Source organism: Suillus bovinus (assembly GCF_016758785.1).
Source record: "Suillus bovinus strain UH-Sbo-P2 chromosome Unknown EDB93scaffold_99, whole genome shotgun sequence".
NCBI lineage: Eukaryota > Fungi > Basidiomycota > Agaricomycetes > Boletales > Suillaceae > Suillus > Suillus bovinus.
Genome location: NW_024542155.1, coordinates 68594 through 92330, shown reverse-complemented (window position 1 = coordinate 92330; position 23737 = coordinate 68594). Strand labels below are relative to the sequence as shown.

At 42.2% G+C, this 23737-nt stretch overlaps 7 protein-coding genes across 7 annotated transcripts; 2 read left to right on the top strand and 5 right to left on the bottom strand.

Moving 5' to 3' along the window:
- Positions 1-144: 144 nt before the first annotated feature.
- EDB93DRAFT_1108248 (uncharacterized protein) lies at positions 145-1284 on the top strand (the record flags this gene model as incomplete). Its single annotated transcript, XM_041447818.1, has 4 exons — positions 145-215; positions 300-418; positions 449-507; positions 568-1284. 4 exons carry the CDS (start codon positions 145-147, stop codon positions 1282-1284), a joined length of 966 nt encoding a protein of 321 aa, XP_041302324.1.
- A 2313-nt stretch (positions 1285-3597) lies between these two features.
- On the bottom strand, positions 3598-4599 carry EDB93DRAFT_1255689 (uncharacterized protein; the record flags this gene model as incomplete). The annotated part of the gene is made up of 5 exons (XM_041453824.1): positions 3598-3887; positions 3936-4017; positions 4068-4118; positions 4173-4242; positions 4469-4599. The coding sequence occupies 5 exons, from the start codon at positions 4597-4599 to the stop codon at positions 3598-3600; spliced, it is 624 nt and encodes a 207-aa protein (XP_041302323.1).
- A 6749-nt stretch (positions 4600-11348) lies between these two features.
- EDB93DRAFT_1094604 (uncharacterized protein) lies at positions 11349-12218 on the bottom strand (the record flags this gene model as incomplete). Its single annotated transcript, XM_041446612.1, has 1 exon — positions 11349-12218. The coding sequence occupies one exon, from the start codon at positions 12216-12218 to the stop codon at positions 11349-11351; it is 870 nt and encodes a 289-aa protein (XP_041302322.1).
- Positions 12219-13543: 1325 nt separating this feature from the next.
- On the top strand, positions 13544-14400 carry EDB93DRAFT_1108246 (uncharacterized protein; the record flags this gene model as incomplete). Its single annotated transcript, XM_041447817.1, has 5 exons — positions 13544-13720; positions 13779-13800; positions 13840-14212; positions 14269-14282; positions 14318-14400. The coding sequence occupies 5 exons, from the start codon at positions 13544-13546 to the stop codon at positions 14398-14400; spliced, it is 669 nt and encodes a 222-aa protein (XP_041302321.1).
- A 1593-nt stretch (positions 14401-15993) lies between these two features.
- Positions 15994-17301, bottom strand: EDB93DRAFT_1255687 (uncharacterized protein; the record flags this gene model as incomplete). The annotated part of the gene is made up of 6 exons (XM_041453823.1): positions 15994-16194; positions 16246-16532; positions 16584-16626; positions 16677-16742; positions 16799-16957; positions 17002-17301. 6 exons carry the CDS (start codon positions 17299-17301, stop codon positions 15994-15996), a joined length of 1056 nt encoding a protein of 351 aa, XP_041302320.1.
- A 1004-nt stretch (positions 17302-18305) lies between these two features.
- EDB93DRAFT_1108244 (uncharacterized protein) lies at positions 18306-19558 on the bottom strand (the record flags this gene model as incomplete). Its single annotated transcript, XM_041447816.1, has 4 exons — positions 18306-18431; positions 18484-18538; positions 18923-19421; positions 19471-19558. The coding sequence occupies 4 exons, from the start codon at positions 19556-19558 to the stop codon at positions 18306-18308; spliced, it is 768 nt and encodes a 255-aa protein (XP_041302319.1).
- A 204-nt stretch (positions 19559-19762) lies between these two features.
- On the bottom strand, positions 19763-20829 carry EDB93DRAFT_1094584 (ribonucleotide reductase small subunit; the record flags this gene model as incomplete). Its single annotated transcript, XM_041446607.1, has 3 exons — positions 19763-20016; positions 20066-20717; positions 20770-20829. Coding segments are annotated over 3 exons (966 nt in total), but the record flags the coding sequence as incomplete, so codon positions are not given.
- Positions 20830-23737: the final 2908 nt, after the last annotated feature.

Sequence of the window (23737 nt, the reverse complement as noted above, 5' to 3'; positions counted from 1 at the left end):
GCTGCATGACACTGCACAATCCTATATTGCATAAGGACCTGCTGTGTATTGCTGTATAGCGTCACCTCAGGCACGTGGCTCTCGGCTGACTAAAACTTCAGTCAATGGAGATGATTGGTTGCATCATTATCCTACCCTCTCTCAATGCCTGTCACTGGCAATCTCACTAGCATGGCTCTTCCAACTCTTTATTCTAAGCTCTCCAAGAGTTCAAAGTCTTGGCTCCCAAAGCCATCCTCAACCAATTTGATTGGGCCTCCTTAATCATGTGTACAACTCAAGAAAATCTCCTGTTCAAGCTCTTTGCATAATCAAGTTCCAAAGGATACAGAGCTTCAAGACAAGCAGATTTTTGAAGACCTCAAGACAGCAACAAAGTCAAGACTCGGGGTTCAATTTACAGACTTGGATAATCAGGGTTCTTTAAGCTTAGGTTAATATTTCTCAGATCGCTTACAATGCCACTTCAATTTCAACAACAAGGATGCTTCTACATTTGCAGAGGGGGTAGGTATGTGTTCACCTTATCAGTATCTACTAATTTCTGGCCTCAACTCACCCCCGCAGACCCTTCACCCCACATTGCAGATGGGCGATGTTGAACACATGTTAGCTAACACCGCAAAAAGTTTGAAGGGGTACATCATATCATTGATGGAGGGCATGGGTCTTGAGGCGTCTGTAGTCAAGAGTGCGCGTGATTCCCATCCCGTGTTTGAGCCCTCTTGGGGGGCAGCCCTCAACTCTATCTCCTCCACAATTTACCTCACAGCATATTGTCGCTACTTGGACTGGCGCAACCACAAATACGACAAACACAAGTTGATGCATGTTGGCATTCAACAACCCTCAGGCTCCGAGTCTACCAGTAGTACAACCAATGCTACTTCACTCTCATCCATTCCAACAACTTCCTCCTCATCTGATCTGACGACTTGCACCTCGTCCAGCATGACGCCGGCCTCTTTGTCTACTGGGTTATCATTCGACGCGCAGCCTGAGCGCTCAGCGAAGAAATCGAAGTTTCAGCCAGAAGGTGAAGGGTCTAAGGGAACCCTGAAGAAAGAGGCAAAGGCGCAGGTGAATGCGAGTAGCAAGGGGAAGGGAAGGGGAAGGGAAGGGGAAGGGGAAGGGGAAGGGGAAGGGGAAGGGGAAGGGGAAGGGGAAGGGGAAGGGGAAGGGGAAGGGGAAGGGGAAGGGGAAGGGAAGGGGAAGGGGAAGGGGAAGGGGAAGGGGAAGGGGAAGGGGAAGGGGAAGGGGAAGGGGAAGGGGAATGGTCGTTAATAGTGGGCTCTTGTCATGTCATTCATCAAGGGTAAGTGTCCATTGCCCAACTCGACTTTCTCTTAACACTAACAATTTACAATTGGTACTTCAAGCTTTGATCTTCGCTTGTTCTGATTCTACCATCACACTCCGAGTCTTTGAGTTTACTAGCCTACTGCTGCTAGTTTGACACATTTTTTTGTACTACTACTGCGGATGTTTCTCCTGTACTATATGCTAGTTAGCTAGGTGCTATCTATCATGTGTCACATCACGTTTGATTACTCTCACTCTCGGCGTGACCCGGCAGGAAAATTGAACAGCACAACTTCAATGTCCTCCAGTGCCCAGCATGCAGCAGTTACAAGGATCTCACCCAATCAAAAGCGCTCACAAGAGCCCCACACCTAACTAACAACACCAGAAATTCACAGAACACATGCACTGGTACCACCAAATCCAATAGGATCTTTTTCTGCAGTCTCCAGCTCAAGCGCAGAAGGACCAGTCGTAAACATATCCATTCATCGCACTCCGTCCAAGTTGTCCATCTCTGAGGCTCAACATACATCTACTGTACTAGTACCTGGTACCACTATGCAAGGAGTTCTGCATTCTAACTTGACGCACATTGGAATGCCTAGGGCCATTGGTGCTCTGCGAAATCGATCTACCAGAAGCTGGAAGGAAGTTGGAGGACGCTGATATCGACATCGGTTATGTATGTCATTTGGTTCGCAAAATCAGCATCACATTGCTCGAGGACTTTCCTACCAGTAAGCCTTGAAAATGTCGTCGCAAATCTGCAAGTCAGCTTGATGGTGACACACTCAGCCTGGAAGTAAATGTGGCTCTGCCACTGCCATTAGCAGGTAATTAAACTCTGTTAAATTTATTCGACACTTGTACTGACACATTTTCTATGAAGTAGATACAGAATCTGTGAGCACAACCCAGAGCTGAGTCAAACACTTGATTCTGAGGTGGCGTCCGATTCCTTGACCTGCTAGTGTTCAAACTGGTAGAATTATTATATATACTTCTGGCATGACATACTATCATACTGTTCTGACTTGATACTATCCCATCTACTGTATTAGCAGTCGCAGGAGTACATACTTTGAATTTATGTTTGTTTCAAGCCGTTTTCAATGTTCAAACTTTAGTTAAGAGCTGCCAATGTACTTACTCAAGTCGCTCGCTGTAGCACACTGTGTGGTGCTATGTCGCGCTGCAGAAGTCTACTATATGTACTGTATGTCATCATTACAGTTTACGGGGTCACTATACATCACTACAGGTGCCTGCAACTGCTGTAAGATGCTGTAAGTTGCCACGGTAGCTGTGCTAAATTTAGTGTTTTGCTGATGTAAGTATATTTTATATCCTTGTGTCTTACACTACTAATTTACACTCGAAGTTGAATGCTCAGCAATACCCAGTATAGGCATCTCTTGCCTGTGACTACTTATCTATCATGGCTACATCAGTCTCTAGTGAGCATGCTTTTTCAGCTGCTGCTCTAACTATCACCAAGCGGCGAAATCGCCTAAAGGGTGATATTGTGGAGGCTATCCAAGTCTTACACATGTTGTACAATTATGATCTTATGTTTCATGAGCCTCCCCCTTCATCTGCTTTAGAGTTAGCATTAGAAGAGCCAGAAGTTGGTGAGGAAGGTGATTCTGGTGTTCAAGGGAGGACTGCCTGGGATTTGGAGCTATCTGATATACCATCTGACTAGTATTCAAATAAATAAACATCATTTTCCATCATTTTCTTTGATTTTTATTGAGAGGCCCTGGCCTGGGTTTTTGCCAGGCCAGAGCCCTCTAAAGCCAGGCCCAGGCCATCGCTTTCAGGCCAAGCCAGGCCCGGCACATCACTATGCAGTAGTTCTCGAGTTTTAAAAAATTAAGGTTCACATCCATTATCCTGAAAGGCATCATAAATTTGTCCATTTGTCATCCCTTTGAGGTACCTTTTGCATGGTCAAAAAGGCCCTGGTTGCTTCCGCTGCAGTGTATATACTAGTACAAGGCTACTCTATTGGTGCGTGACTTTTTCGTTTGTTGATGCTGTTCTAACTATTTGCTCGGACAGATTTCCAACGAGTTTGTGCATTCCAATTTCCCGCATCTTTCTGTTATCTTCATTTGAGGTCATGGCATAAATTTTCTCCCTTTATTTGACATTTAACCTACATACCCCCAACTGAAACTTTGCCTCGAGGTGTATTGTGCTTTACAACAAGATAACGACATCAAACCAACATGATAGTGTACTTGCCAGCATGTGAAAGAAGTTCATAAAAACGAAATGTTCAACAGGTCATCGTAGCTCTTGAACCTCGCTCTTTATCTCTTCATCGATGCTAAAGACTCCTTGGGACTTATCATATGTGATGACCCACGTGGTACGCCTGTCGAGAGCAGTGAGGTCTTTGTCGAAAAGGCGGTCATGCTGAATTGCGCGCTTGATCAAGTCATCCTCACGGTAGAGGTCTGTATTAATATACCCGCGTAGGACCGGCTTGAACTCTGCGTTCAACGTCTGCCCATGCCCTATGCCGCGCCAAACTAGAGCCGTCTTTGGCATGCCCCCGTCCCGTTCGATGAAACCTGGACAATATGTAGCGCGAGAAATTTGAAGATAGCAATTATACGTACCAACGCCTATATCCTCCCTGAATGGTGCGTTGTTTGTGCATTGAATACTTTTCTTCGGCACTGAGGGGTCGGTTTTGGGATCCTAGGATTGTCTGGCAAACAGATATTGAGAAGGCAAGTAGACGCACTTACGGAGAGATGGTATATGTCATTTCCCAGGGTTAAAATGGTATATTGCCCAACCTAAGTAGTAGAGCATAAGCCAGCGACAAATCCATGGTTCCATCAGACTCTCACATTAATGGGAACCACAGTGGAGGCACTTTGGATTACATCGTCAGAAACAACAACCTTGGAGAACGCAAGTCTGGTTGATCGTAAATTAGCTATCCACATGAAATGTCGAATGTTCCTTACTGTGATCGATATGTAAAATCCGCGCAGTAAAACCCTGCTAGTCATACTGTTTATTTAGATGGCCCAAAGAACTAATAATATTCACCCGCCTTCGGCCCCAAATCTCCTGATCCTGTTCGGGAATCCCTTCAGTGAGCATGCGGGAACAAAGACGAAAATATGAAGGATATACGTACTCAAAAGCCGAAGGGTAATAATCCTTGTACATCCCAACGACAGGCTGATCATCGAAGGTGAGAAGAAGCTCTACGTCTATGCCGAGGTCCCTGGAGATGAAGGTGAGCTTGTTGGTGACAATCGGAGTCATATCGTATTGAACCCGAGATGGAAAGTAAGAGGAAGTTAGTGTTCAGTCGTGTATGGCCTGTGGCTGAGTTGACACGACTTATATACCCCTCTCCGGAAGGACTGCGGCCCTGTATCCGTAGGAATCGAATGTGGAAGCTGGAATCGGAGGGCCGTTCTCGATTCAAGTTCGGCATGCTTTGCAAACAGCTGATCACTTTCACAATACTCGCCCGTCGACGTAAGAAATGATTCTTTTGACACATTATTCGCCACTGCCATAAAGGGTACAAGTGACATACAAGGATCCGTTACAGGTTTGACAGGGCTCGGTAGCATTGTACGAGACTTTGGTTTGAGGGGATCTGTTAAACGTTGTTGTTTGTAGTAACGTTGTTGAGGTTATCCTGTACACGACGTTGACCCACTGGGATATCCACAACCGGTGTTAAGAGAGTTCCGAATCGATGCATGGGGATGTGGCGGTACATAATTCTCAGAACAGATCGTCAAATGTGTCTCGGTGTCGAAAATCCAAAAGCTGGTTTCCCTGCACGGCCGATTCGAATTCGAATTTGCTCGCGTTCAGAAGAAGATATTTGATTCTTTAGCATGATGGATTACAGACATATTTTATACAAAGAAATATTAAGTGGGTGAATCGAGGTGACTCATCTGACACGAGGAAGTGGTGTGGTCGGCGGCGCGTGCGAGTAATAGTCCTAGTTCCGGGAGTTGCAGTTTAAAGGGCCCGGGGTAGCGATCACGTGGATGTTTTGGTTTCATCACGTCCGAGGACCGATTATCGCATCCTGTCTTATCCCATTTTGACGTTTGGAGCGCTCAACACCGCAGAAGTCGAATAAAAACCAGGTCGGGTTGCAATGTGACCCTTCCTTACTACTTCATAACTTTACTCCGAACAATGACCAGATCTCATCAAACGGGATAATGGTTCGAAGTCTCGTAAATCGCTATGGAATTCTGCATGTCACTTGTACCCTTTACAGTGGCGAATATTAACGCGTCAAAAGAATCATTTCGTACGTCGACGGACGGGCTCTAAAACAATGTTAAGCTGTTTGTGAAGCATGATGAACTTGACCTGAAAAAGGCTCTCCGTTTCTAGTTTCCAGATTCGATCTTGACGGATACAGAGTCGCTGTCCCGTCTTTGTTGTTCTGCTCTCTCGCTGATTAGTAACTTTTCGAATAGGGTCAGGAAATTTGGGGCCGAAGGTGGGTGAATATCACATCTGTTTCTAGTGATGTCATCCAAAGTGCTTCGACTGAGGTTCCTATCCAGGTGAGACTCGGATGGATTCACGGATTTGCCGAAGGTTTCATGGACTGCTAGTTAAATTGGGCAATCTACCACTTTAACCAAGAAGAACGACTTATACCGTTTTTGCGCAAGTACGCCTACTGGCCTTATCAGTATCCGTTTGCGAGACAAGTCTAGGATCCCGAAACCGACCCCTTGGTGCCGAAGAAAAATATTCAATGTACGAACAACGCACCCATACAAGGAGGATATAGGCGTTGGTACGTATAATTGCTATCTCGAGGTTTCTCGTGCTACATATTGTCCAGGTTTCATCGAACGGGATGGGGGCATGCCAAAGACGGCTCTAGTTTGGCGCGGGGTAGGGCACGCGCAGAAGTTGAACGCAGAGTTTAAGTCGGTTCTACGCGGGTCTATTGGCACGGGCTACAAGGAGAACAGCTTGATCAAGGGTCAAGTCGGAACCAATCGTCTCTTCGAACATGATCTTGCTGCTCTCGACCGAGTCGAGTGTCAGTCTGTCCATATGCGAATCCAGAAATTAAATGAACCCCCCGGATCACTTGATCGGGATCGACGAAACCAAAGCCGTCAGGATCATCTCGACTAAAAAACCCAATGCGATGGAGTCATTTGGCAGACCACCCAGCTTTGAAGGCAACAAGATCTCGTCTGAACCAACGCACAAACAACACATGCATGCGAGTAGGTGCTGCTTGAGAACTACCGGGACCATAGTACCACACATTGACATGGAAAACCTTGATAATACGAGCATACCAACAGGGGTGTCGGTCCTCGTCATCCTCATATGACAACATCATGATGTCAGCGTGATTTTGTGGATTCATCGAATCTTGCTCTCGGCAAAGGTCATAGGTCGTATAGTTGATGTGCAGGATACTGTGTTTGTAGAGCTGATTGTTAGTGAGAATCACCTGGCTCCTGTCTTCATCAGAGAATTCATCCTTGTCTCCAGAGTACTCAAGACCGTGTAATCTTGCCAATAGATGGTTTTTTAATCTCAGAATGAAGTCCTATGACACCATATGAATAGATCGAAAAATACTTGAATGAACTACTTACTACTTTGACTGCAGGGTCTTCTGCCAGGCGGGCTTCGAGGTGGGTCATTGTAGTGACCATGGTCTTCTTATTCTTGGCTGTCCTAGGGTACCAGCGCTTAGCTCGCTGGTGTTCGAGTTCTCCCTGAAAATAGGATGCCAGATATTCGAGAGTTCAATTTGAGATAATCTTACCAGCTGTGTAGAACAACTGTCTGTAGTACCAAAACATCAAATTGTATTAGGATAATGTCCGAGAGCATGGAACTTGTATGTCAACAAATCGAGGGCCTTGAACTTGGGACCAGACTTTTGCTTCCCTTTACCTGAAGATGAAAGCTGCTTTGCTGTTAATGCGGCCTCTTGATGTCCACGCACGGCATACTCATGAGGGAGTTCTGTTGTGTGGTAGTAGCTACATGTAGTCTTGAAGAATTTTCAAACCAATTGGCCCAAGACCATGGTTGCAGTCATCAGGAAATTGGGAGTTAGTGGTATGACTAGGCGGAGTTTAGAATCCTTTGTCAATTAGCAGAGTGTCGGTCAAAATTTATAATATAAGTCGTGTAAGGCCACATGCGTGGCAAAGCCCGCTACCTAGCCAAATATATCGTAAATATCCTTTCCACGCAGACAACTGCCGTCAGACAAATGCTGCATCAACATCTGTAATAGAGCTTCCTGTGAATCTGCCGATTGAAATTGTATGCCATGAAGTGTAGCATATGCATGTAAAGAAGAATGAGATAAAGTTTTGAAACCAAGAAACAATTCTTTGAACAGCACATCATCTTCGGAAGACTTCACACATCGAAGGAATAGCAATCAAATCAAATCGGCACAATTCACATGAATAAGCGAATTCTGTTCTCCCGCAGCACGAACAATATCTTTAAGAGATGCGACGGATAATACAGATGGTAATGAAAGCGATACCTCTCGAACTATATAACCAAGCAATGAATGAACATCCGAAAATGCTCAACAAATGAGTCTACAAGCCTTGGGACCGGTTCGCCCTGCTCCCGCGTGGATACAGACTCCAGAAAGGAGATGTCGCAAAACCTGAATGTTCATCTGTTCTAGTGAAAAATCGTTTTCGAGTCCATGATTTCGCAGAAGAGGTAATAATTGAGTAGCATCCGTTGTGGAAGCTGAGAACAGCATGTCTCATACGAGATATTCTCCTTTAATGGAATCAGCAGATTTAAAACCGGGAGTATAAACCTTCACTGGCATGGATGACCTGTAATTTAAACCGTTATCGTCCGAACATACTCCATCTATGTCAGTAAATTGTGAACTGGAGAAGAAAAGAATGAACCGAAACAACACGGATGTTCAGGCAGTTGAACATCGCGATGATTATCACATATATTCCAACAATATTCTAACCAATCGCGACCAAAAACAACATCACTGCATGTGGCGCTAAAAACAGATGAACTTGCAGTGTTTCAAGAGACTACTTGATACGGGTTTGAATCGTAGTATCATAATTCAACACTGACCTCTATACTTGCGGTCTGTAAAGTCAAACAATGTTCATGATTCAAATGTACAACCACATGCGTGTTTCTTCATTGCAGAACACACCGGCCGGGAACAGGCCATTTGGCATGCCGCACGGGAACAGCGCACCCCAAAAGGGCCAGAATGAGTACTTTGCGATGCGGCGCACGACCTGAATGAAGAACAGGATGACATCAGCCATTCAAAATTTAAAGGCAAGGAGGGTAGCGATGTGTGGGAAGAACAAAATAGGAAAGGGATTGAGCCGGCAGAGTTGGGAACTGGCGCGTGAGCGGCGCTACGATAATAGTTCATATTCAAAATATCAATTTCAATTTCCGTTCTATTTGTATATTTGTCGCAAAATGATCTCCTATTGTCATTTCCTGTTCTCTTTCACAACACATTGCGCTCTTTCTCACCGTCTTAAATATTATATTCAGTTTATCTGGGATGTGTGAGTTTTCTTCTCATCTATTCTTCATTGTTTTGGTTTAACATGAATTTTAGATGTTGTTCCTGACAATGTTTTGAGGCATGTTTTGTCACAGATGGATATCTTCCAGATCGTTTCCCGTTTCCAACTCAATCATCGGTTTTGTATTCTCGGACGTGAAAGCATCATCATGTGTTTTAACGACACTTTGCGCTATGTCGTTGGTCGAGATTTCAATGGTTTACGTGTATTGTTAGATTCTACCTCCTCAGTCCTTTTGGCAGCACCTCCTATCGACGATTTTGTGTTTGCTCACAGCCCTGTCGTTATCGAGAACGGCCGTGAACTGTGTATCGCCACTCCTAACGATAAAATGCACATCATCATGTCGTTCTTGGATATGATTGGCTTCATTCCGCATGCCCATTTTCGTACTCCAGCCACTCCTGAAGTCTTAGTGACTAATTTCAGCACCAAATTCTGGAGGCGCGGTAACAATACGGTATCCATTGTAGAAAGTTCTACAGATTCGGTTCTTCCGGTGGTGCTTGCCCATCAGACCACAGCGGATTGTTTGTTTGTCACAAGCGGTGGCATGTTTTTGGGATTTCCGTCCACATTCGAAGATCTGATTTGTTTCGCACCTCATACGGAATACAATCCCATCGAACTTGATCAGTTTCTCATTTGTGGGTTCAAACTGCAGTATAGTAATGAATCATGGGTGGTACCATGTGGTCATGTGTGTCCCATGTTGTGGCATCAGAGGGACGATGCACGAATGGTTGTCTGGGGAGGTGGTGTTCTGCCTACCAAGATATTCCGTCCTTCTTCATTCATGTGGCGGTTAGCTGGTTCTTGTCAGAATCTGCTTTTTTTCAAGTCGTTTTTTGATGCATGGTGGCGAGGATCTGACAGTTTCACCTTGCTGTCCTCCGCTTGCATCAGTCATTGTGAAGTGGTTGGTTCATTATCATGTGAGTATACTTTGTTCTTCATAATCTCGCTCATACGCCTGTTTCGTTCGATTAGCATGCAGAGCGGCCAATTATGGCGTTGTTATACATGCCTGACACAACTAGTTCAGTGTTAGTGCTGCTTTATTCGGATAGGATGCGAGGGCCTTCGCACTTTCTTGAAAATCTCAATGTTCAAATGTACGTCCACGAAGCCGGTCATCAAACTCGTCATGTTATTGATGCCACTCAAACGAGACAATCGGTCCGTGTGAGAGGCTGTGAATACGTTATCATTCGCAATCATGAAGACTTGCTCACCTGTGCGCACCATCTTTATCATGCTGGTGCTATACATAGGCGAGGTGAACATCCATATGAGCCTCTATCACCATTGAGTGGCAGTTTATTGGTGATCAAGCGTTCTTTACGTCAAGATCATTGTCTGATTGATATGTCATGCGAAGACAAGCATGATGTTGTGGATATGTTAATCTGGTCCGTCTCATCTTTGTATTCCATCCTCGTCTATTTTGCTCATGTGTTTCAGTGTGGATGAGGAACTAGGTCTCTTTGATGGATTGATTGAAGTTGATGATGAAATGTAAACATATAATAAGGATGGAATGATTTGCGATATCATCTTGTAAGTTTTCATCGTCTCATCGTCGTTAGTTTTACTTTGACGTTTGGGGATTCAGATCTGGAAGCATAATCCACCAAATGTTGTGCCAATGGTAGAGTCTCAGTAATTATGATGTCGACATTGTCATCATCTGCGATGTGGTTACATGTTTCTATATCAAATTTAGGATATTGTCGATCAATTCAAAATGACATTTCGTACCGGCTAGTTGCAAAGGATATTCATACACTTCTTCTGTTGTTAGCATTATTTTTTCGTTATTTTCCATCCAATGGTCTTGTTGATTATATTCATGTTGCGCGTGTATGTAGTAAATATTCCTCCCTCGATTTTGACGTTCAACTGAGATATTAGTGTGAGTGAAAGTACCCACATAGTTACTTTTGGCTTACCGAAAATTATGCCTCCTTCACCTCCACACATCGCCATCATTTCGCGTATTGTTGTGTTCATGTTGTCTCCTGTGTTAACAAACAAGCTAGTCTTGTCCAAATGAGCAGAGTGTCTTTTGGATCAATCAGCATCACACGTCTTTTTATATTTAATGTTTGGCAATTTCAATGATGTTCAGATCATTTTAATCTCCTGACGTTCTCAGTTTTGAGATTTTGAATATATGAACGATCCATCATGTGAAATCACGATTTGTGAATTTCATGTTTGTGGTTGATCTTTCATTCCTTCTTATATTTTTAGTATGATTGATGATATGTAAGCAATAGTATGTACTAAAAATTCGATGACCGTGGCAAAAACTGAGGGTTTGGTGGAGACGCAGGACATCATGTCATGATTGATTTCAAAATCGAGGGAGTAACCACTACGATAGTTAAACAAAACTTGTGTGATAAGAGTGACATTGAATTATGAAAATCAACGACTTAAAGGAATGTAAAACACATAAGGAGGGAATTTGTAATGCAGATCCTGACAATAAAAACCTCCTAACAACCATCCATACATCTCCTTTGATCCACATCGCGCTATATCAGAAGAACATGTAGGAGTCGAAAAAGAAACATTAAGACAACCACTATCGAATGAAGTGCGAGCATGAAGGGGACAATCAAATGTCTGAGTGCACGTGTGATTTTCCGCGCACGTCCATGCAAGCCCAGAAGATGCGAATTGGAAGCCGCGATTGACATATTTTGTCAGAGCACGCATAGTACGTGGAGGAAGCATGTGGTGATGAGTACATGCCATGGGATTGATGATGCCTTTGAATTGCAATGTGAGTGCAGGATAGGCGGAGAAAATGGTTGTGGGAGTGAAATAGTTCATGACGATTGAACTGTGAAATTGAAATATGGGGAGAATAGGTCGACCATCGCAAGATAGAACAATGTCGATTTTTTGACTGCCTTTGACTGCAGCAACTACACTCCAAATTTTTTTGCATCCATATTTCGTTTTAGGGTGTGGGTATGGTATGATATCATACCCGAAGCAATGGAAGAATTCTGTAGTTGAAGGCCCGGATGATAACAGAATGTATATATCCAGGTCAGAGATTGGCCATGAAATATCCGCGACGGCAAGAATAAGCCTCAATGCTGAAGAACCGGATATCACAGCATTGGAAGATTTCAAAAAATGCATGAATGCTGGAACATCGGGAATGAAATAGCGAAGGATGCGATCTCGTCGACGTTGAAGGAAAGAATCCGTCAGAATTGCATTTTGGTGGCAAGTGGCACACAACACGACAATGTTTTGAATGTCGATAAAGCAGAGTACCATATCTATTATCTCTGGTGGTAAGATGGAGAGTGGTTGGATGGGGACGCATATGTTTTGCGACGACATAATATGAATCTATACATAATCAAAGTTAAATATTTCATAGACAATGTGGGGAGATAATCACCATAGTACTTGATATCAACAGTAATAGCGTTGCTGATAGCCGACTAGTAGAACACACGACGATGGAAAATATATAAGCAATGACGTGTAGGAAATTGGAATGATGAACTTCAACCAAAGTACAACTGCACTTCATTTATATATAAATCATACCCATCTGCCAAGAGTGCAAACTGCAATTAGTTACCCAAAAGCATGTGATACTCTCGATCCTCACTAAAACTCCTCAACTATTAAAGTTCAATTAAATAGGAGACAAGCGGACCATTTAGAAACAGCTCACTCCTATGTTGAAAGGAGTCAAAATGCAAAGCACAGTTTCAATCCCTGTTGTAATCATCATGTCAGGAAATTATCGCTATCTCAATTTGAATGATTGTATGTTACTTTTTATCATGAGAGGATGGCAATTAAACAGGTTGTGATAGTGCTTAATACTGGCGATGTCGGTGAACAAATCTGTCTATATCTGGATTTCCAGAACTTGCATAACTTATCCATGATATGTGTCGATTCTCGGGCGTTTGTTGCCGGAGTACATCGCAGACAATATCTCAAAATCTTGAGATGATACAGCTCAGAACATGTTTTAGAACTATGCAACTGCATCCGTGAAGTCAATGGAGTGGTCACTGGATCGTCAGCACTATGTTTTTTGCTATGTCTCAATCCATGGACGCCTCGTGATCTAAATATTGTCACTCCTCGAGGAGACACGTCGCGATTACAAAAATTCCTTTCGCAAAATGGATACATCAACACGAGCTTCAATGCTGAGCAATCCACAACCATTTCACCAGCCATGTCTTCTGTAGTTTTCTCTCATCAAGAATTTATCCACGGTGTTGACAATACGCTTAAAATCTGTCTGACACAGAGTGTCGACAATTCCATTTTTACTGTCATTTTGACAAACATCAGCACACCAGAAATGGTCTTTGTTACGCCTCATGGTCTATTTTGCGCACATCCGCGTCTGGTATTCAAACACATTGCATTGCATGCATTTCCTCGCAAACTAGGAATTAGATATGTATGGAAGGAGAAAGAATATAGAAAGATGAAATTGGCCCCCCCGCAGAAATACAGCAAAATGGGAAGAGGAATGCGGACGTGACTGTCCAGTCAATTGGCACAACATTGATAATCCAAAAGATGCACTTGTTATTGATTGGAAACGAACATCATCACAGATCGGCATGACAAAGGATAGTCCGCATCGACATATCGAGGAGCAGCATCTTTATTGGCGGCTTGGATATCAATGTCAAAACATCCACTGTCTTTCCAACAAATATGAAATTGTTCCAGTTATATGTGGCGCATCTGATTGGGAGGAAATAGGGTGTACCAAAGAAATTTTGGCAGGCCATCCGGTAGGTGCATTCATGCTGATAAAAAAATGCAGATACTCATAAATCCATTTAATAATAGCTTGTTACAGGTGGTCGACGAGGTGTGTTATATGGCAGGAATTGTCAACAACCCTATTTAGTACTGGTGCCTCTAATGATTGGAATCGACGAAATGAAATTGATGGACAATCTATATACATGTCAATGGGTCAACGAACACGGAAAGGACCTTCCTGCTATCATACGTCCCAAACGCAATCACATGACAATCGCGAGGCATCCACATAATAGTCGTGCTTTACCATGGACGCTAGAAATCTGTACTGAATCGCAGAAGATTAGCCTGCATAACAATCTGCTGGCGTTGCTTTCTCCAAGCCAGTGGATTCACCCAGTCTTAAATAATGCACCTACAGGAAATATTTTGGTCTTGAAACAGGACAATATACATGCCGACCAAGTTGAAGACGTGAACGGTGCTGATATTGGGCTGATTATGGATGTATTGATAAGGTGAGCAAGCAGTCCAACAACGATTGTAACAAACTGACTGGCAAATATCATGACAGCGCTGTTGCAAATGGTTTGTTAATATAACATTTCTCTTTTTTTGGTCAGGGAAATCGGTTTTCGCAGGGGGAGAACGTCATCGACGTCACTATCTTAACTTCGGTTCCAAATGGGAGTTCGATGATGGATAGTTGGCCTTAGAATAGTCAGCCCGTGGTAGGCGAAGAAGCAGACCTAAATGGCTGTATATTAATTAATAGTCTAACGTGTCCTGTAAACAAATGATTAGTCGTCGTTCCAAGGAATCTGAGAGCGGAAAGATAAACCATTATGAAGGATGCGAATTACACCATTTATGAATGCAAGTTTGTACGTCTAAAATTTTGATGCCACTCAGGTGCAGTGTAGGTAGATGTTAACAATTACGAATACATACACCAAATATGAATAAATCATGCTAATCCAATTGAACAAATAAAGATTAAAAGAGTTGAATATTACACACCGTGGCGAAAAAAAAAACTACAATTCATCAATGCAGCATCCGCATATATGTCATAGTTGATCCATAAGTTTATTTCAGATATCAGACAATAACAGATTATTTGGCGATATTTGTACATTGTTGGTGTCAGTCATGTGACTATTGGAACCAAAATTTATGAACTTATTGTTTCTGTTCTCTAGTTAGTACCATGGGGCATCCGTTCATTCCAGATGGCCGATACGAGCATTTCACGTGGCTCCTCTTAGCAGGACAGTTTCAGATGCTTAGGCTCTGATCCACGACCATCAGCTGTTAACTTGCGCTTCTAAGGTCCCTGAACATTCGACGCCCTGGGAAAACTCGAAATTCAATTCATGTCTGTTATTGTTGAGGCATAGATGTAGTATGTTCAGACGATAACAGTTTAAATTATGGCCAGTGAAGGTTTATACTCCCGGTTTTAAATCTGCTGATTCCGTTAAAGGAGAATATCTTGTACAAGACATGCTGTTCTCAGCTTCCACAACAGATGCTACTCAATTATTACCTCTTCTGCGGAATCATGGACTCGAAAACGATTTTTCACCAGAACAGATGAACATTCAGGTTTTGCGACATCTCCTTTCTGGAGTCTGTATTCACGCGGGAGCAAGGCGAACCGGCCCCAAGGCTTGTAGACTCATTTGTCGAGCATTTTCGGATGTTCATTCATTGCTTGGTTATATAGTTCGAGAGGTATCGCTTTCATTACCATCTGTATTATCTGTCGTGTCTCTCAAAGATATTGTTCGTGCTGCGGAAGAACAGAATTCGCTTATTCAGCTTCGCTTGAGATGTGCGAACAACGTCAGTGATTATGTTCGCATTTAAACGTGACCAGCTCATCGCAGTCATCAAGGTCTCAATTCTTTCTATCTGGTCTATACAAGCCCTGATGTATATCGGGATATGGGAATCACAAGTTGTAGCGATGATAGATGAGGCGCTCGTTGCTGCAGGTATCACCAAAAGATGGGCGTTAGTTCTTTTTTGTGGTAAGATTTTTTTTTCGAATTTGACACTATTATATGTGCTTCTGAGCGTTGACTTGTTGATCTCCTGTATTTTAGATCACACTGTTCTTCTGCATGGAAGCGGTAACGACCGCGCACTGGGCAAAGCGGACTTCATTCTCATAGATGGGCCGGTGGCACTTTGTTTGAATACTACAGTGACGTTGCAAGCACTACAGTAGTATCGCTGTTGCAGATATAAAAAACTGACCCTCATTAATATACAATTTTAATGCTATGTAAAATCATCCATCTATTTCATTTTCTTTCTCCAATTTTCGTTTACCCGTCACCTTAAATTCCCCAATTTTATTAGCTCCCACAGCATGTTTTGAGCCGGAGCTTTCCATTGAATGTTCGCCAGGCAATGTTATGACCATGCGAGGTTGGATGGGCGAATCAGATTCGTCAAGCACGCGAATTGTATGTGCATGAATATGATAAATCTAAGACATTAATATCAGAACGAATGTAAAAATTGTAAATGATCCGCATACTCGTCTGTTATCTTCCATAGTGAAAGTGTGCAGAGTGCCATTGACAAGGACGAGTGCTCCTCGTCTCAGTTTGGTGTACCACTTCTCGGGATGAATGAGACTGTTATCAGTATCTCGAATATCCAACTGTCGAAGTTTTGATTCGTTATGCTGGTACAATGGACCTTTATAATCCGAAAGTAAGTCTGGGTTATAAAGATCGTCAGTGGTACGTTCTTGAGGTGTTTCATTTTTCACGCCAGTTAATTCTTCAGGCACGTCGTTCATTTCTGTGTCCTTGTCTTCGCCTCATGCTTCCTCTTTCACTTCCTCCATCGTTAGATTCTGTTTCATCATACGGGCCCTTTTGGTTGATTTCGTAGTAGAGGAATTCTTCGGAACCTGATACTTTGATAAATAAGTGACATTTGAATTAAAAATTTATGACTCACCGCGTACATCGCCTCGGTGTGAATATTGATGAGATCATTATCAATCCAGTCTCTGATATCAAATGTCTTTGATAAACAGAGAACGTCAACATATGTAAGTTATGTTTTTGTTCACAGTTTACCTTTCCTTTGGTGGAAGCCTCTTCTTCTTGAATGACTGTTACTTCCAACAGAGTTGCCAATTGGTTGTCAAATAACACTGAAAGTTCTTTCGGCGATCCTTCCGGTTTGCATAATGAGAACATGCTTTTGACAGGTGTTTTATTGGTAATAGGCCGTGGCTAAATCCAAGTGGTAAGTTGATATGTTCTTGTCAATTTGATACAAACAGACTTCCACTGTTCATAGTTCCCGCATAATGTGTTCCACAAGCCCTGATTTTTTCATCTCCAGTGATTTGACCCATTATAATGCCTTCATATTCAACACCGGAAGATGGTTTGACATAAGCAAAATTCCCTGTGTGAACATTGGTCTGACGTATGAAGTCTTCATTGTACGTTGCTTGCGCCAAACAATCTCTGGAAGGAAGTTTGAGTAGCTGTTCACTGAGGGCATCATAAACACCGTGTTGGTTTCGAAGATCAAAAATGGTAGGGGTAGTTTCATTGAATGAGTGAGACATTTCATTGTTTTTACAACTCATCATTAAATCAAGCCGTTCATACTTTTATAAGAATCTATGACAGGAGTGTAGACTTTGATTGATCGATCCTAATAGCTCCGCATCGTTTCGCAATCCAGTCGCAAATGAAATTTCGATCTAATTTTAAATTTGTATTTCATTTAATAATTTATTTTATACTTGATAATAGGAGAGATCACCAATAGTCGCCTCTTCATACGTTGAACTCCTGAAATGCCGATCAGAAATATTAGATTGCGAGTTTTACCAACAGTTCACCAGGGGTTGCCGATGAGACAGGAGTAGCAGGGAGGAGAGGCAGGCAGATAGAGAGGCAGGCAGGTACTAGAGGTCCCAGAGCCCTCGGGGTCTCAGCGCACATAGACATTAGAGACAGGACACGTTGTACACATCCAGCATCACATAGTCATAGAGCTTCAGGTCTTCTCCGTCTCTCGAGCGCAAGGGTAGAGCCAGGTCCAACAGGCTATTTTGTCTAAGACAAATTCGGTCGAAGCTTCTCCCCAGTATATCCTGCTTCTGTCGTGAAACTTGAACTGTAAAGTATATTTTACAAACACTTCACGGCATCTCTACCCATCTCTTTATTAAATTTGCGTGGGGCAATTCATGTTTCATATATGCACTGAAATTGAAGGCTATAAGTTTCATATATGACACAATATACTATGCAATACACACTTGATAGTCACGTCAGTGATAAGCTGCAAGTCACCGGGATTGACATCGAGTATGTCCTTGCAATCACTACTGTTTCTTTTAAGAACGAGCAGATTACCATTAGGTATATGAATATTCTGAAAGCCAGTGAACGAGGCACCAAGGGAATGTAACAAATGATTTGGTCTGCTTTGAGGGTCGTGTTCTTCGCAGAACACAAGTGTCTATGGCAATAAAATTTGTGTCTTCGGATGTTTAAAAATGATAGTTCTTGTAGCATCAGGATGAATTATTGAAGCTCTTTCACTGAATTCGTTTAGCCATTAAAATGTGTGCAGATCATCTGTTGTTTCTAACTCATCAATTCTGACCATCAATGGTACTGGAACCAACAAGGCTCGATCACAATCTCGTGCAAAAAGTGCTGCTTGTCGTCCACCGCTCATTATCTATGATCATATATTGTGAATTACAGAAACATTATATGTTATAAAGACATACTGGATGAATTGCAAGAGCCTTTTTAGTTTCTAAGACTTCCTCCAATTGTGATGGTCTGTGTAGGATATCCGGAAAGTGATATATGTGCATCAAACACTTTGGATTTTGACAATCAAGAGCAAGACGCCAACAATGTTTGCAGTTTTGTATGTGATGATATGGACTTTTGGATCCAGTTCATCTTTCCCGTCCTTGATAATGCCAATCAACCAATAGTACATTTTTGCGATCGACAATGCTATGCCACAGGACAGGGCAATCATTATCACAGGCAGATTGCTTGCCTACTGTATTTTGAATTGGCCTCAGACCCATTGAAATGCAATGTTTAGCTTTGAACATTGATTTGGCTGTGTCAATCATCAGTAGTGATCGGAAGGAAAGACCTCGCATTGTGAATCTAGGATGAGCACAAAAAAGACCATATTGGGTGACAAACATCATCTCTGATGTGCCAATGCTAGCCAGAATCACGGTGATAATGGTTTCATTGACGCTTTTGGTTATCGTAATCCGTTGTTGCTTTCGACAACTGTGTGTGAATTGATGATGAGAGGATACGAAGGCTGATGACCAAATTTCTTTTTCATCTTCTTTCTCGGTTTCTGAAATGAATCCATTGGATAGTAAAAAAGAACCAATACCAACTGCGTTTCCCCGAGCAGTCACGATATTCAGATCTCTAGGTTTCCAAAGACCTTGCCACCAGATAAGAGACAGTGCTGCAGAGCCAACAATGACAGCATTATTGTCTTCAATAGCTTCTGCAAGGTCACCGCCGGCGGTCATCATATACGGCTTCAGTAAATTGAAAAATCTCTTCTCATGCAAATTTGCGATGATTTGGCGAATGCTCTTGCACGTCAGGGAGAGTTTATGGACTGTTACGAAGTCCAGAAAACATGCAAAATATGAAGTGATGTCGATGATAGATAAAACTATGACAATACATTTTAAACACATGTAGAAATGACAAATGTGACTTACGAGCTTCCAATGAGACATGCTCAACATTGTTGATTGACAAACGAGAGTCGATATTGAATATTTCGACTAAACCAATTGCGTTTGTCATGTTAGTGATCCATCAAACTCATACGATGGAACAATATTATACAACATATATAGGGGCCTAAACATACAGAATCTGACGTCATATAAGGTCAGAATTCTAATGCGCAATTGACGTGTACTATAAAGCTTGGAAATAAACTAAAATTCATCGTCCATCGAACTATTCCAATAGTGAGAGTTGTTTTTGATAGTATATGCTGTTAACTCACAAACATCTTGTTTCTGCAGTGCCATCGTGAAATTTTGAGGGATTGATGTTCGCTTTCGAATACTCTGACACTCTCTTTTCAAAAAGATTTGTCTTGCCTTCGATTGATATCATGTCCATGAAATCAAATGGATTGATGACTTTATAGATTGTGTCATTCCCGAAAGCTGTCAGCAATCGGTCGGCAACAAATTCAATGTATTGGGACATTAGATGCGAATTCATGCCGATGAGTTCCACTGGCAAGGCTTCTGTTTTACAATCAACATCAATGAAAAATTCACCAGATCAGTAGCTCACCTGATATGAAATTTTGTTCAATACTGACTGCTTGTGTTATGATGGAGGCGACAACACTTGGGTGTCGATGCTGAATAAGATGGCTGAAAAGTAAGCATGCAAACTCAGTGTGCATTCCTTCATCACGACTAATTAGCTCGTTTGCGAACATCAGACCTGGCAAGAGTCCTCTTTTTTTGAGCCAGAAAATGGCTGCGAACGAACCGGAAAAAAAGATACCCTCTACAGCTGCAAAAGCTACCAAGTGTTCCGCAAAAGTGGCAGATCGATTTGCAATCCACTTGAGGGCCCAATCAGCCTTGTGTTTGACACAAGGAATGGTCTCAATTACTTTGAACATAAATTGGCGTGACGAAAGATCTTTGATGTAGAAATCAATCAGCAATGAGTATGTTTCCGCATGGACGTTCTCCATCATGATTTGAAAGCCATAGAAACAGCGTGCTTCCGGAGCCTGAACTTCTTCACAAAATCGTTCCACCAAATTCTCGTTAACGATTCCATCCGAAGCGGCGAAAAAGGTGAGGACATATGAAATAAAATGATGCTCATTGTCTGATAGACATTTGTCCCAATCACGACGGTCTTTAGCCATATCAATTTCTTCGGCAGTCCAAAAACAAGCCTGGGCCTGTTTATACATTTTCCATAGCTATCTCAAAGGTATTACCGGGTCGTTCATCAATTTCAGTGGAGCCACTAACCTCAGGGTGTTGGATAGGAAACAAGACAAAACAATTTTGAGTCTTCTTCAGCAAAGGTTCTTTGCCTGTGAATAAACATGACTAAGCGTGTTCAACCCACTCAATCAAAGCTCACAGTCCTGCATTTCTGTGCATTCGACAAAAGACAATTCTTTTGGATCCGAGACTCACAATTTGACACTTTGTATACTTCTGAATAATTCCATGCCGATTGCATCTACAAAAAGGAGTTAAACTTCAATTTAAAATCATGGATCATCGTGATCACAAACATTGGAAACTGTATCATGCAGCCTCATCAACTGCCAGGTATCCGGTAATTGTCGATTGCCAATCATTTGTAAATGTACGGTGATAAAGTATTCCACTCCCTTTTCATTATTTTTTTTTTGATTAGGAGACGAAATTATAGAAATCCTGTCATGTCTCTCCTAATGCACATTCCATTTTTCATAATGCATTTGACAAATTGTAATATGCTGGATAAAAAACTAGCAAGAAGCCTGCTATTTGCTTCCGAAGCATATTCTTCACATTCACGCTATTGTCTGAATCAAGTGTAACATTTTTTATGGGTCAGCTGTCAACGTCATGTTATCACCATCTCGACTAATTAATGTAACAGCTTTCCTCAATGACAATACAACATTCAAAATAGTTTCTCGATTCGACATTTTTCAAATTGTCGAATGTTTGCAAGTCAGCCAAGTGGTAGCAGATGCTGGTCGGCGGACCATGCGCTGCCGCTTTGATGATATTCTCCGTTGTGCAGTTGGTTCAGACTATAAAATGCAGTTCCGCACACTGCTTGAATCCACCCATTCCATTCTACTTTCGTCTCCTGCATTGGATCCATTATTATTCGGCACACAAGAACCTACCACTGTCGACTTACGTATTGCTGCGCCAAATGAAGGCGTACCATCCCTCATCAAAGGCATTCACGCAATTGGGTTCAAATCATTGCTTTAACCTTTTGCATTATCTTCCAACCCATTCTATTCTTCATACTCATACAGCTCATCGCTTATGGAATCCTCCCTGGCTTCATCACCCACATTATCAGCATTTACTTATGACATATTCGAATGCTGCGGCATCATTATAAACGTCATCCACGGCAAATCGTCTTCAGTGATGCCTGTCGTATTGTCACAGCGCTCTACTGCTGATTGCTTCTTTGTCACATCGGGTGGCATCTTTATTGGTTTTCCTGCATACTTGAAACAACATGTGGCTTATACGCCCACCATCCAATCTCAATCCCCTGCTTTTAAAAATAAAGTCAAGCGTGGCTATAACGTGCAATTACGAAATGATAAATGGGCTCAATCTTGCAAAAACGAATGCCCTACGATCTGGCGTCGCATCCCAGACAGTCAATTTGTCCAATGGGGTGAGGGGATGTCTCCTTTTTCGGTTGTCAATGGCAGAAGTTTTCTATGGAGATTATCCTGCAAGTGCTACAATTCACACTGTTCTCAATACTCCAATGCAAACGAAAACCCTCTCGGTGTGCCCACATCAACAGAAGATGTTATGCTTGTCGTTGAAGAAGCTGTTAAAAAAAATGTGTGTCAAATATGTTTGTTGAATGTTCCTCTCTGACTTTTGATATTTACAGCCGAAAACACCAAGCATTTGAGGACTGTTGTTTGCACAGGCAACAGATCATCCCATCATTGTCCCTATCTTTTTAGACAAAGGAAGAACACACATGAAATCCATCGACGATCTCAATTTGAGACATTACGTTCGAGAAAATGGGATTGAAATGGATTATATGATTGACGGTTCTTCCACTCGCCATTCGCGATCACCATGAGGTTTTTAATAACCTTCCAAGCATGCTTCTCATCGGACCTATTATCAATTCAGACGGTCATCGGTATATGCCAATGACCCCTCCTCATAGTAACATCCTCGTGATCAAACATGCTGTTTCTTCAACATTTCAACCTAAACACATGCAACGTCGAGACCTCAAACGTGTTTCTGATCTGTTAATAGTGTACGTTCCTCTCCATTTTTATTTCGAATCCAGTAGAGTTGATTTTGACTTTAGAGTGGATCAGTCTGGCACATTGTTCAATGGCATTCTAAGAACATGTCAAAATTTCTGACAGAAGGATCTCAAATGGTGAAGCAGATGTAAGGACCTGTAATTGTATCAAAATCTGTGTAATTGAACTTGTATCTTGTAACACAATTCGCTGCTTTTCGCGCATGTACATTTATCGTGTATCTTCATATTACTTCTGTGCGACTGTTAAGTACAAGTGCCATCCAAAAAAGTATTTGCTATCTATTGTAACAAATCAAACAATCAAACAATCAATTTAATTCCTCTTTTCACAGGAACGTCTAGCTCAGGCATTGAGTATGAATGCAGGGAATGAGCTACTCGGAGTCTGGTCGGGTGAAAGATCACGCCTACTACTGTGAAAAAGTTGTAAGCACGGATTATGTGGAGACACTAACATTTGCAAAGGGTGAAGTTGAATCATATGAATCTGAAAATGATGCAAAGATGGCGAAACACATCTATCAAATATATGATTATGCCTTCGGAAGCATGGCGGCTCTCCCACTGACAATCTAGAGAATGATTTGTCGGATCAGTCCAAAAGTAGCACACCACAGATGAATAAAGCAGCACGAACGGCACAAGGAGTCCACTTGAGCAGGAAGATTTGTGAAGAGGAGTGTTTATAATATAGAAGGAGAATGCTGCTGAAACCGGAATGAAGTTGAGATCTGTTTTAATTGTGTGTTTGGCGTTAGCGCACATACATGACCTGAATGTGCTATAACTATATGAATGAACAAACTTTCAAACCAGGTCAACAAAGAAACATATTGGGAAGGCAACACAAGGGAAGACGAACTCACTCAGAAACGAGAATATGTCTCCGATCTTGACATTCAACGATCTTGTGTGTCCTGTCAAAACCATCAACAATTACAA